Genomic DNA, 13,927 nt, shown 5'->3' with positions numbered 1-13,927 from the left:
GCTAAAGATGCAGACTGTTAGACAGCACTCACTTCCTCATAAGAGCCCAGAGAGCCTTTCATGACTGTCCAATCTCGAACAGAGGACCACAGCCATTTCTTTAGGCTAAATGAGACCGGTCGCTCTATGTTTTTCTCGCTACCTCCATCCTTTTCAGTTTTTTCCCTCTCTCCTCTTTCTCATACAAATGCACACTTTTGTTATGTCTGAATGTGACGGTGCTTTCTATGCTTGTCAAAGCTTTTCTGCTCCCTTTCCTCTTCTGAGTTCTGCGGAGTTTCGTGGGTGATTATCATCGGTGATGATAGGATTTTTGTTTTTTGTTGAATTACAGTTAATGAAAGATTTAGCCTGCATGAAAAATGACCTGACTGAAAAGTAAACATTATTTCAGTACCACAGACAGCACTATGCTAATGTTTGGCAGAGGCATGTAGTTGTTATTGGTTTACAAAGTACAGCAAGCTGGTACTAATTGATTTTGCAATCATACATTTCCAGCAATAATTTAAGATTACCTTGTGGTAGGCTGGAGACTTATATAACCGAAGAACAATTCAAGTATGAATTTCTTTTTATTTTATTTGGCTTATCATCTCTATCGCAATCTTACATATCTCATACACTCGAGAGCGAATTTCACTTAATTATTATCTGTTCTTGTAGATGCCCTCACAGGTTGCTGGAGTCGTCAAAGGGATTGGCGATGACCGAGTTGTGGATGAGGATGAAGAGAGGCAGGTGAGCGAGGAAGTCAAGAAGGTCAAGGGAGCGAAGGCCGCGAAGCTCCCGTCTCACCGACGCCTCGTCCTCTGGCCTGATGCCCCCGGCTTTGAGCTCCACGAGTAGATGCTCACCGTCTATGCAGCCTTGTGGCACCACAGCGCCCCCTGTCTGCGCCTCCAGCAGGAACATGAACAACTGCTGTGGAACAAGCATGCATACTCAGGTTAAATTCATACTATGCGACACTTAAAGGGACACTCCACTTATTTGGAAAATATGCTCATTTTCCAGCTTCCCTAGAGTTAAACAATTGATTTTTACCGTTTTGGAATCCATTCAGCCGATCTACGGGTTTGGCGGTACTCCCAAAAGTGCTATTACGCCATAAAATATAGTTCCTCTTTTAAATCCGCTTAGAAAAGCGCTACATTTTATTTTGTACCACCAAACTTGCTCGTATAACTACTCGTCTTAAATAGGAAAAACGTTGATGTGTTTGGTCACTTCTAACTTTATCTCTAAATGGTACCATTGAATGAATGGGGCTAAGCTAAATGCTATCGAAGCGTCGCAGCGCGCTCCAGCGCTTACGTGCACGCGCACAGATGATAGAGGGATGTATCAACAATTTTTAGTTAAGGTAATAACATATTTAATACTGAAAATGAGTAGACTATTCCTTTAACTAAATGCTTTAGCACGTACTATACATTCATCAAATACAGATAAAAATGCTAATTTGCAAGAATATCATGTCAGACGCACTTAGAGGGTTTTGCATCTGAGCTTTTCATATATATATATATATATATATATATATATATATATATATATATAGCTTTGTGTTATACTTTAGCAAATATAATGGACTTCACCAAAACTATATTTAGATTACAATGGACAAAGTACACAAAAGCAGAGCCCGAATTGTGCACAACTCAATAGTCGGCGCAAAAGATGATAGATGTTGGTATAACCTGTGTTTACATGCGCGCGCTTCATTCACACGTGTGCCTTTAGAGGCTCGAGTTACAGCAGTCTTTTCCTACTCTTCTGTAAGCGCACCTGTTTGCACAGTTAAATGCATCCAAAGTAATGACTAAAAGTGAGTGTGTGTGTCCCATAATCCCCTGGCAAAGTGCCGGCTCTCCTCTCCCTCAATAACAATTCGAGTCCGGCTCACTCTGTAATTAGCCACCCCTCTCCAACTAACCTCGAGACCAGGCAGGGCTCGGTTTCCGTAGCCTCTGCCATCAACTTTTAAGTCTCCGCCCTCTTCAGTGGCCGTCCCTCTCTGTTCAATGGGTCCGGTTGGGTCTTGCTACTGAATGGCCACCTTATACCTCTGCTTTATCTGAGATGAGCAGCATGTCTTGGCCTGATTACAGAGCACGCTGCACTAGACATACACTGCCGGCCACTTTAATGAGATTACAGGCTGTAATCCATGAATAAGAGGGAGGGGGAAAGCTAAAGGGAAAATGAGAGAAAACTCCATTTCTCTTTTTTTTTTACTTCTCAATGAACATGCAAGGCGTTTGACGGAAACGGCTAGTTTTACTCGAGCTGGCCTTTAAAGTGTTTTGCGGTCTCTATTTCACTATAATTAGCACTTGATAGAAGAGAAATGGAGGCAGGGGTGTCAGAATAGCAAAATGATGAGGAATTGTTTGCTAGTAAGCATGACAGATGTTCAATGACAAATTTAGTTTATGGTAACACCAACAATTCAAGTTATAGAGTGCTAAATTAGTATATAACTAAGTATCATCAATTTTTATAGGGCAAACAGGGCTCATTTTTATGTAAATTAGGCTAATAATAGACTGCAACAGAAAGCATGCTGTAAACAGAAAATGTCTGTGTATTTTTTAGTGATTATGGCAGATGTAATTCATCAAATGAGAGAAAAGGAGAAAAGCACTGAACATATATCCAGATGTGCGGTGCAGGCCAGCATGCTTTTGGCATTTTAAACAGCTGATTCAGAAATGGCAAAACAAGCAACACAATGAAAATAAGTGGCAGAAACATTCATACTTAGTCAATCCCTCCCACCAAATATCATTAGCATTGACTGAAAACAAACCTTGGCTTTGTAAAGCTTCATCTCCAGAGACTTGAAATCCATCTTGCTGATAAGGGTGCGCATAAACTCACTGGAAATGAAAAAAAAGGCTGAGATTTCTACAAGCATGTCACTTTTAATGTTTTTTTCATTTTTTCATACTGTATTTTTCACAAGCTGCATTTCCATTGCAGATTTGCGCAAAACTTTACCATTATTTTAGCCTGGGAAAACCCAGACAACTTCCGGCAGATTTAGATTTGCTCTGCAAAAAGTCTGGCAAAGAGGCCATTCAAGCCCATTTCTAATGCCGAGAAATCGCGGCACCACGTTGCGGCGGGCTTTACACGATGACAACAGCGCATCGACGGTGAAGCAGATTTTGTACATAAGATAGATGCCACCGTGGAACATCACTCTTTCAAATCAGCTATCACGCTTGTTTTAAGCGATTTAAACTTTTCCTTTTCGTTAAAACCCGAGCCAAGAACAACACTCGAAGCCTTCATATCTAAAAAAAGATGTAATCGCTGTCTTACCGACTGGATATGGCAAAAGTCTGATATAACTCTGCATACGTCATCTCCTTCATCGCTGTGATTGGTTTTAGGTCTATCAAAAAAGAAGCATTTGACAGACGTCCGTTGGTGACGCCCCTTTGGAAATGATTTGTCTATATAGCTTTGCCAGACCATAATTCAGTTACTACTGTGAATGATCTGGTTTTAGCGTTATTTTGTAAATGTCAATAAAAGAGTCTTTTGCGAAATGACATGTTTCCATTTTAACCGATGATATGCGACTAAAATCTAGTTTTTCCTCTCGCGATAAGTCATTCCAAACCACCAAAGGAGATGTACAGTAGGAGTGTTATGCAAACATTAATGCTATGGAAAGCCCATTACACTTACGAGTGGCAATGTATAGGTGCTTCTTGGAGGTAAAAGTAGATTATTTTAAATCAAAAGAGATGTAGGAGTGATATCCAAACATTATTGGCAAGGAAAGCCTCTTATGCTTGGAAGCAGACACGTTTGGAGGTGTATCTGGGATGTTTTAGTACATGGGTCAGTGACAAAAATGGTTTGTCAAGATGAGCAATTCAAAAGTCAGGTTTATTTCAATGCACATAGTGTATATATATGTTAATTTTATGCAATAAAAAATTTAATTTGCACCATTTTTATGAAAGTTAAGACTAATGGACCTGAAAATGTCAAATGGTGTAACCGCTAATTGTGCCAAAGTATGAGAAATATTAAATATTTTATCATACACCTTGATGGCATGTAAGCATAATCATAAAAAAAAATCATTTTAAAACATAATTTTATTAGTTATTTCTAAATGTACATTTTAATGCGTTTTTGTAATATTTGTACGGACATATGCTGAAAACAGCTCTGTTTTCGAAATAATCTTTGACAAATGATGTAAAATGTATGTAAAAATCATATTACACTAAACTAGATGGTTATATTTTATTCCGCATTTTTTTTATAAATATATTTATATTTTCATTTTAAAAAATACTAGTTACACCAAATGACACAGACCGGTTACACCACATTGACATTTTTGCTATTATCCCCCAAATATTCTGTCAAAATGAAATAAAACCAGAAATTTTAGACTTGGTCCTCAAAAAAGAGAATGTTTGCAAGTAATCTGCCAATTTTTTTTTGAAATTCTAACCCTTTTACATTTAATTGAACCATACAACACCAAATAATTAACGTCACGTCATTGACCTACATACCACTTTATCTTCAAATAAGAATTGTCACGTACTTGCATCAGGTGACCTAAAAATTAGAATAAATTGTTTCCATTGCAGTTTTGCGAAATACACTTTTTCCGAATTGCGTGAAAAACTTTTTTGCCATATATGGGCGAAATGTACATGTTTCCATTGGCGAGATTTTCAAGCCGCAATGTCAATTTGCGCAATTTAATGGAAATGCAGCTACAGAAATGGAAGAGGAAAATATTCATGTTTGGATAGGCAGCACCCTGAGGTTATTTTACATTCATGCATTTGGTAACTTCAGTGCATTGCAAGGTATACGTTCTGTATGTGTGTTTCCTGGGTTTAAAACTATGACCTTATGCAATGCTCTACCGATGAGCTATACAGGAACACAGGTTATGTAGACATAGTACATGTTGGCATATTTTGGCGGGTACTTTTTTTAGCGGGGTCGAATCGTATACCATTTTATGAAAGTTAAGACTGAATGGACCTGAAAATGTCAAATGGTGTAACCGCCAATTGTGCCAAAGTATGAGAAATATTAAATATTTTATCATCCACCTTGATGGCATGTAAGCGTAATCTTAAAAAAAAAAAATTCATTTTAAAACATAATTGTATTAGTTATTTCTAAATGTACATTTTAATGCGTTTTTGTAATATTTGTACGGACATATGCTGAAAACAGCTCTGTTTTCGAAATAATCTTTGACAAATGATGTAAAATGTATGTAAAAAATCATATTACACTAAACTAGATGGTTATATTTTATTCCGCATTTTTTTATAAATATATTTATATTTTCATTAAAAAAAATACTAGTTACACCAAATGACACATACCGGTTACACCACATTGACATTTTTGCAATTATCCCCCAAATATTCTGTCAAAATGAAATAAAACCAGACATTTTAGACTTGATACTCAAAAAAGAGAATGTATGCAAGTAATCTGCAAATTTATTTTGAAATTCTAACCATTTTTCATTTAATTGAACTATACGGACACAAAATAATTAACGTCATGTCATTAACCCATATACCTCTTTATCTTCAAATAAGAATTATGTCACTTACTTGCATCGGGTGACCTGAAAATGCAAATAAACTGTTTCCATTGCAGTTTTGCGAAATACACATTTTCCGAATTGCCTGAAAAACTTTTTTGCCATATAGACGTTTCTTTCATCAGACGCACATGCGCTGACGCGATACACATCTGGATCCGAACTTTACTTCTGGTTTCGTTTTTTTTTTAATGGTCTGACTAGTTGCTAACTGATCTCTCGAACAAATGCCTCGTCGAAAATAATAAATGTTTGGTTTCCTAGGTAATCTGTGTTGTTTTTTGCTTGTTATATAAATAAATGAAGTTTAAAAAACTTTGTTGTTATTTATTCTTAGCGGAGTTTACCGGAAGTTACGTGCGGACCACGACAGCCGCTTGTTTATGTTGTTACTGCTGAAACCGTCTATATGGGAGATATTGATGTGTTTCCATTGGCAGTATTTTCAATTCGCAATGTCAATTTGCACAATTTAAAGGGTAATGGAAACGCTACAGAAATGGAAGAGGAAAATATTCATGTTTGGATGGGCCGCACCCTGAGGTTATTTTACATTCATGGATTTGGAAGCAAGTTCAGTGCACTGCAAGGTTGTGTTTCCTGAGTTTAAACCAATGACCTTATGCAATGCTCTACGGATGAGCTATACATTAGCATAGGTTTTGTACAGATAGTACATGTTGGCACATTTTGGCGGGTACTTTTTTTAGCGGGGTCGAATCGTGTGGTGCGCCGTTGTTTCGGGTGGGGGTCGAAGCAGTGATGCTAAAGTGTTCTGAGCCCATTGTGGTTGCTCATTATGCCCTGTCCCCTAAAACAATGATCTCGAACCCAAGGCCAACCCGCCAATATAACGGATAGAAAAACTAGAGCCGTTTGGGGGGGGGCTTGTGGGACGCGCTCTGGTTCGAACATTCCCTGACCAACACGCACCTATACACAATTGCACACGCACGCACTGGGATAATTACTCGGATACACAAGCTATTCAGATTGGACAGTGCCTTAGTGTCTAGCGTGTGGCACGGTGTTGGTCTTCCAGTGTTAACGAACGTCTCTGTTCAGAGGGCATGCTGGGAAGAGTACAGTCACCACCCCACTAAATTTTTGGTTCGCCTGGCCTTGTGGTTTGGTGGTTTGATGGGAATGGGAGAAGACAGGCCAGCTAATGATCATTAATTGCACTTGGTTTGCAGAAAAAGAGCCCAAACTGCAGCACGGATAATAGCCGGGGGAATGGATAGCGCGGCGGGGACAGAAAGGAGGATAATAGCAGTTTTAACCCAATTCTATTGTTAGGGTCTCCTCAGCACCCCCCAAGAAGACCCCACACTTACGAAATTGCCAAAGTTTTGGCGGTCCTAACTAGGAGGGGTGTGCTAGATATGGTTGGAGTTTATAAGGGGGTCGGGTGACCCACTTAAAGTTTGGGTGGCTGGAGTTGTTTTGACAAGCAGGTTTTGGCGGTAAGTGTGTTTATGTCTCGGACCAGGTCAGAGGGCGTGAAAATGCGTGAAAGAGGTGGTATACGGGACGGAGGTTGTTCTCCTTTTTCATTTTGTATTGGTGAGTCACAGAGTTGAATCATTCCAATTAAAACACAGATTTAGGGACACATGCAGCCCACCCAGTATGTAGCCCATCTATGCAAAAGCACACATATAACTTGTATTGGGATCGTATATACAGTATGAACATAATCCCAAATATATTTGTATATGTTTGATCATAGGCTAAAACAGCAAAAAACTCTTTAAGAGGCTGGACAATCGCATTATAGCAGGTACAGCCATTATGGCACAAATAGGGTGGCTTTACAATAAATCTAAATATATCGCCTTTATAATATTTACTTTGTATACAAATTTTGGACATTTTGGTTTGCATTTGATCAGCCAACGAGTGCCCGCCTCAGATGTCACTGAAATGTAATGAACGTTCTGACTGGGTGTATATCAGCTAATGAATGGGGTCAAATCTATATCAGGGTTCAGTAGAGGTTGATAGAAAAGGTTAGAGCGCATAAATGTCTCGATTGTGTCCGTCCCAAAGAAACACCCTTGTTCCTTTTCATTTGTTTCATTTGTCCACTAGTTCAGGGAAAAAGCATCGCTCACACACTCAAAGAGCAATGCCGTAAATCAGCGGAGAGGCGTGACCCCAAATCCCCTCACACGCATAACCCAGGAAACCCAGAATAGGCCCCTGGGTTGAGTGGAAGCTGTTAAGATCCCAAAAAAAGTGAATGGGAATGAAAGGGCCTGTGTGTGGGAATCTTTGGCATATGGGCTGTAATGTAGCATCATAGCCAAATGCCCCCAAACCCTCATCACAGTAATGGACTTCACGACGACACACGACCGCCCAAGCTGTCTTGGGTCACCATCGAATCACATATCCAAGTAGAGATTTGTGGGGACTGAAAGATGAGCGATGATGGTGTGCTGATGCCGTTATTTGAATATGTAAGGGATAACGTACGCTTTGGATGAAAGTATCTGCACACGTAACCATTCATATGCTGTGCGTCTAATTTATGGAAGGTCGGTGACTGCTCTTCCAACGCTATTGTGTGTAGCATGTATGGGTGTGTGTTGAACACTTGACTTGTTGACTTACTCCAATGTGGCTATTTTCTGGGCCAAACTGGCTACTACCGCAAACAGCCGCAGGTCTGTAAGGCCGTCTGTCACTCTAAAATCAACCAGCTCCAAAATCTGAGAACAAATAGAGATTAATAGAGACAGAGAGAATAAATAGCCAATAAATAAAGAGCAGAATATGATTGTCAAGCAGATCAAGAAACTCTAATACAGAAGGATTTTTATTGGGAGTGGATGCCACTTTTGCGTGATGTTCTAAATTGTTTTTCATAATAACTTTTTGTGATCAGAAGGTGTATCCTTTCATGTTATATTTTTTGTAAGCAAACATATAATTGTGGCAACCTTTAGTTTTTTCCTTAGAAGTCAAAACATTATATTTATTTTTTTAAATTCAAAGGGATGACTGCACTCTTTCTGCTTGGTTGTTTTTAACCCATTCTGGGAAAATATTGGACAGAACACACAGCTGGGTTAAAATAAGCCAATGATGGGTTGTTTCAACCAATCTGGGTGATTCTCGCGAAATTAGACTTATGAGGTGTCATGAAACATTTTGATAAAAAAGTAAATGCAAAGTAAAAGTATCAAAATAAGAAGCATACAGTTACAAACATTTCTTCATGTACTATTTTTGCACATGATTTCAAATGACATCATACAAACCAATTTAGTTTTTTTCTACATTTAAAAGGACAATTTTCATTACCGCAACATGTCCATGACTGGATTTGGGTTCTTTGACATGGAAATATTTATAATTAAAAAAACAAAAAAATAAAAAGCTTCAGTGCATGTTATACTATAAACATTTACAGTAAAGAAACATGTGGTATTTGGTGATCATTGGTAAATGTAGAGAAAATAACAAGGAATATAAATGTGTCCAAGAAAAATGTTCTCATCCTCCGCAACAATTTTCAATCATTGTTAAAGCCTTCAAGGAACTAACATTTAAAAAAAAAAAACATTGTTGGAAGGGACATAATTGACTGTAACACTCAAGATGGCTACCAGGTAAGAAGTTCTTATTTTTTCTCTCCAGATAAAAGTTGAAATTTTGTTTGTCATAGTACCTAGACAACTTTTTAGTTCTCATTACCGAAACACGAGTTCGTAAATGCATATATTTAATGTAATATCATGTTGCGGTAATGATAATTTTTAAAAATGATAATTTAGATTATTGTTATGAAAAATTTCAAATGACATCTGTGCTTAATCTCATTTGTGCAAAAAAATTGGCTTCAATGGCTTTTTAAAAATATCTGATGCTGGACACCTTGGATTTCTTGAGAATCACCCATCTGCTGGGTTATTACAACCCATGGTTGCAACAACCCAGCATTGGGTCATTTTTAACCAAGCAGTGGATTATGTCCATATTTACCCAGAATGGGTTAAAAACAGCTTTTAGAGCATTGGACAGACACTGTCAGAAAAAAGGTTTAAAATTGTACCCTTTCTGTCACTGGGATGGTACCCTAAGGTAGCGTGCACACCAAAGCGTTTAAACGCGGTTCAAAAAAGCCAGACGGACGCCGACTGTAGGCGCTTGCCAGCTCTTTCTCAGCTAAGTGCTTTGATTGCTGTGATACTTTGTGGAACGATGCAGCAATTGTTTGTTGTAATATGTGTCCCGCACCTCCTCCACTGTGATTGGACGACTGAGTGAGAGAGAGATTGACGAACTGAGCGTTTCACCCAAAGTTGAACATTTTTCAACTCTCGGTGCTGAGGGCAGAAACAAAACGCAGAGCACGGACAAAACTCGCCAGCTGCTGGCGTTTTTGAAAAACGCAGGGCTTCCATTGGAAACAATTGAAAATTTACGCCGGCCGCCGGTCTAAACGCTTTGGTGTGAACGCAACCTAAGGTTTTGTTTTGTACCTTTACAGCTATACTAAACATAATACAATGTTGTACCTTTTTGGGTACATTACTGTACCTTAAAGACTTATCGTGTACCTTTAATAGTACAGTAAACTGTTTTTAACTGGTACAAAATTGTTCTATAAGGTACACAATAGGTCCTTAGTGTATAATATTGTACTCCACAAGGTACAACATTTCAATATGTTGTATACCCATAAAGGTACAAAAATTTACCTTTGAGGGTACCACCCCATCTACAGAAACCTTTTTTGTATATTTTTGTCTGTGGAATAATGAAAAAAAACAGCCAGTTTGAACTCAGCATAAATGTGAAATCCATCAATACTGTTTAAAAAGCACCTCAGGGTGAGACTTCAAGAAACTGGGAATAACAAGAATACATTTTACAAAGTCTAGGCCAGTGGTTCTCAAACTTTTAGACATGCGGCCCCCCTTTAGGGTGCACCCTTTTACGACCCCTCATAGAAAATGAATGACAAAATGATCTCAAACTTAAAAATTTGACATAAACAAAACATTATAGATTATACAATGTAGCGCTGTTGGTTAGCCTTATTTATCTGAGGTTTAATTATGCAGGATTTATAATAATTTAATGTATTTCATAAAACTGGGGCCCCCCTGGCCCATCTTGCGGCCCCCCAGTTTGAGAACCACTGGGGTGACTACTTTGAAGAAGCTAAAATATTACGTAGTTTTGATTTATTTACATTTTCTGTAGTCACAATTACATTTGTGTTATTTTATAGGTTTGATCAGTTTACTTTTACAAATTGAATTTTGAATTGTATTTCAATACAAGCATTTGCATATAGTGAAAGTACCAGTGGAAATTAAATGAAATTAATTTTAAAATGATAAAAAAATCTTTAAATAATCAGGAATATATGAGGAACTCATATGCAAAAGCCACTAAACACCACCTCTGTCACAAATGAGATAATGATATTAACTGAATACTCTTGGCACACATTATGTGTTAATCAAATACTTTCGCTTCAACTCCACTTAATCCCAGCCTCAGGCCATTCAGGCCATACCGGTTTGTTGGACGAATCCATTAAGAGTCTGATAAAATATGTTAATGCTAGCAAGATGGGAAAATGCACAGCGCAAGACAGATTTGTGTGTGTTGATAATTCATTATCAAATCGGGTGATAAAGCAATACAGGCTTGAAATAATGTTACTGTATCAGTAGGCGCAATTCATATATAAGAGTCAATGACGTGACGCTAATTATTTTGTGTCCGTATGGTTCAATTAAATATAAAAGGGTTTAAATTTCAAAATAAATTTGCAGATTAGTTGCATACATTCTCTTTTTTGAAAAACAAGTCCAAATTTTCTGGTTTTATTTAATTTTGACAGAATATTTGGGGAATAATTGCAAAAATGTCAATGTGGTGTAACCGGTCTAGTATTTTTTTATGGAAATATAAATATGTTGAATATTGTGGAATAAAATATAATCATCTAGTTTAGTGTAATATGTTTTTTTACATACATTTTTACATCATTTGTCAAAGATTATTTAGACAGCATATGTTAGGACAAATATTACAAAAATGAATAAAAATTTACATTTAGAAATAACTAATAAAATGATATTTTTAAATGATTTTTTTTATTACACTTACATGCCATCAAGGTGAATGATAAAATGTTTAATATTGCCGCAATTGGCGGTTACACCATTTGACATTTTCAGGTCCATTCAGTCTTAACTTTCATGGTGCAAATGTAATTTTATATTGCATAAATAGACTATGTGCATTGAAATAAACCTGATGCATGCTTTTAAAACAAGTTTTTTTTCTCATCTTGCCGAACTGTTTTTGTCAATGACCCATAAAAAAAGAGACTGGTAAATAATACAATATGCTTTACAATAAACAAGATTTACCCTGTAGACATATATTTCCTCATCTTCTGTCAGAAGTTCTGCAGGAATGATCTCTTTCAGGGCTACCAGCACTTGAAGGCAGCTCAGATACCCATCTCCATCACTATCAGCCTGCAGGTAGAGCATAATAAATAACACTTAAAAATTCACTTAGGCTGTCTTAAATGACCAAAAATTTAAAATTTAATATTTGTCACTGGGATGGTACCTTTTAAAAAGGTCTTAATGGGTGATTCTCACAAAATCCAGACTTAGAGGGTGTCCAGCATCAGATTTTTTAAAAAGCCCTTGACGCCATTTTTTTTTTGCACATATAAGATTAAGGTCTGAACTTACTATAACCATTATTTTTAGAGGATTTAACATTTTTTCCTATATATTTTTTTTTTTACATTTTTTAGATTATCATTATCAAAAAAGTATCATTACCGCAACATGATATTACATTAAATAAATGCACTTGCAAACTCATGTTTCGGTAATGAGAACTAAAAAGTTGTTTAAGTACTATGACAAACAAAATTTCAACTTTTATCTGGAGAGAAAAAATAAGAACTGCTTACCTGGTAGCCATCTTGAGTGTCACATTCAATTATGTCTCTTCCAACAATTTTTGTTGTTGAAAATGTTAGTTCCTTGGGGGCTTAAACAAGGATTGAAAATTGTTGCGGAGGATGATGAGAACATTTTTCTTGGACACATTTATATTTTTTATTATTGTCTTTACATTTACCAATGATCACCAAATACCTCATGTTTCTTTACTGTAAATGTTTATAGTATAACATGCACTGAAGCTTTTATTTTTTAGAAAAATATTTCCATGTCAAAGAACCCAAATCCAGCTATGGACACGTTGCAGTAATGAACATTTTCCCCTCAAATGTGAAAAAAAATTGGTTTGTATGATGTCATTTGAAATCATGTGCAAAATAGTATGTGAAAAGATGTTTGTAACTGCTTCCTATTTTGATACTCTTACTTTGCATTTACTTTTTTTATCAAAATGTTTTATGACACCTCATAAGTCTAATTTCGCGAGAATCACCGTAATACAAAATTGTACTTTTTTAAAAGGTACCACCCCAGTGAAAATTTTTGTACATTCTTGTTCCTTTTTATCTGAAAGTGTAGTGTACATAGTATTGTATATCCCAAAGCACTTTTACTTACCGCCTCAAAAGCCTTTTTGTACAACGACAGCTTCTCCTGACTAAGGATGCAGTATTTTGCCAGGAAATCAACTGTTAAGAAGCAGACAAAGCAATGAAAAGTTAGTAAAGAAGTTACAACAGTACTCAACATAAAGTAAACAATTGTGTACTGTTTTTCACTATAGTTTAGAGAATTAAAAGTACTAAAAGTCAGAAGGCATTGAGTACAGAGGCCAAAATTCAACCATTTGGCAAGAAGAGCTTAAAGGCAGATGGAACAGAAAACTAAGAATAGCTTCCAGATGAGAGGAATGGTATAGTAAAAAAGAAGTTAAAAAGTGGAGGAGGAGACCTCATCTAAGCCGCAATCGCTCCAATACATGAAACGAAAGGGAGAGATGGACAGAATCCACTGAATAATAGATCTATTCATCAGTGAGACAGAAGAATAGGGAGGAATGAGTTGATATCACTGTGGATTTAAAGCGCTGGGCCCAATGAGCTGCACCCCGTTCACAGGGGGCCGTTTCAATCTGCCATTTATCAGCTTACCCCTAATCAAACCCGGGCCTTGCGTGGCCTCTCCCATTCACATGCAAAGAGTAACATTCGCATGTAGTCAACTTGACTTGTTAAAGCCTGATTGATCAAAACCTCTCGGTCCAGGGACGCACATCTGTTTGCAAATAACCGAGACTCACGGGAGCAGCTCAAAGTGTCGGCCCGTCCCTCAGCAGCGCTCGGATTTAGAT

General features: G+C 37.2%; 1 protein-coding gene across 12 annotated transcripts in view; it reads right to left on the bottom strand.

Moving 5' to 3' along the window:
• Nucleotides 1-564: 564 nt before the first annotated feature.
• The window catches only part of LOC129432202 (uncharacterized), a 109,016-nt gene continuing 95,653 nt past the window's right edge, over nucleotides 565-13,927 (bottom strand). For 10 of the 12 annotated variants that reach the window (XM_055190453.2, XM_055190459.2, XM_055190456.2 and 7 more), the window contains 5 exons: nucleotides 13,195-13,265; nucleotides 12,022-12,132; nucleotides 8,237-8,334; nucleotides 2,816-2,885; nucleotides 565-924 (listed from right to left, as the gene is read on the bottom strand). In XM_055190453.2, coding sequence (XP_055046428.2) covers nucleotides 673-924; nucleotides 2,816-2,885; nucleotides 8,237-8,334; nucleotides 12,022-12,132; nucleotides 13,195-13,265 — 602 coding nt within the window. In that variant the 3' untranslated portion in view covers nucleotides 565-672. The remainder of the gene's footprint in view (nucleotides 925-2,815; nucleotides 2,886-8,236; nucleotides 8,335-12,021; nucleotides 12,133-13,194; nucleotides 13,266-13,927) is intronic. The other 2 variants (XM_055190458.2, XR_008640010.2) reach the window with 2 other exon arrangements.

This window comes from Misgurnus anguillicaudatus, chromosome 1 (assembly GCF_027580225.2).
Source record: "Misgurnus anguillicaudatus chromosome 1, ASM2758022v2, whole genome shotgun sequence".
In the NCBI taxonomy this organism is placed as follows: domain Eukaryota; kingdom Metazoa; phylum Chordata; class Actinopteri; order Cypriniformes; family Cobitidae; genus Misgurnus; species Misgurnus anguillicaudatus.
Note: the sequence above shows the minus strand (reverse complement) of the source record. Positions and strands in the feature narration are given on the sequence as shown.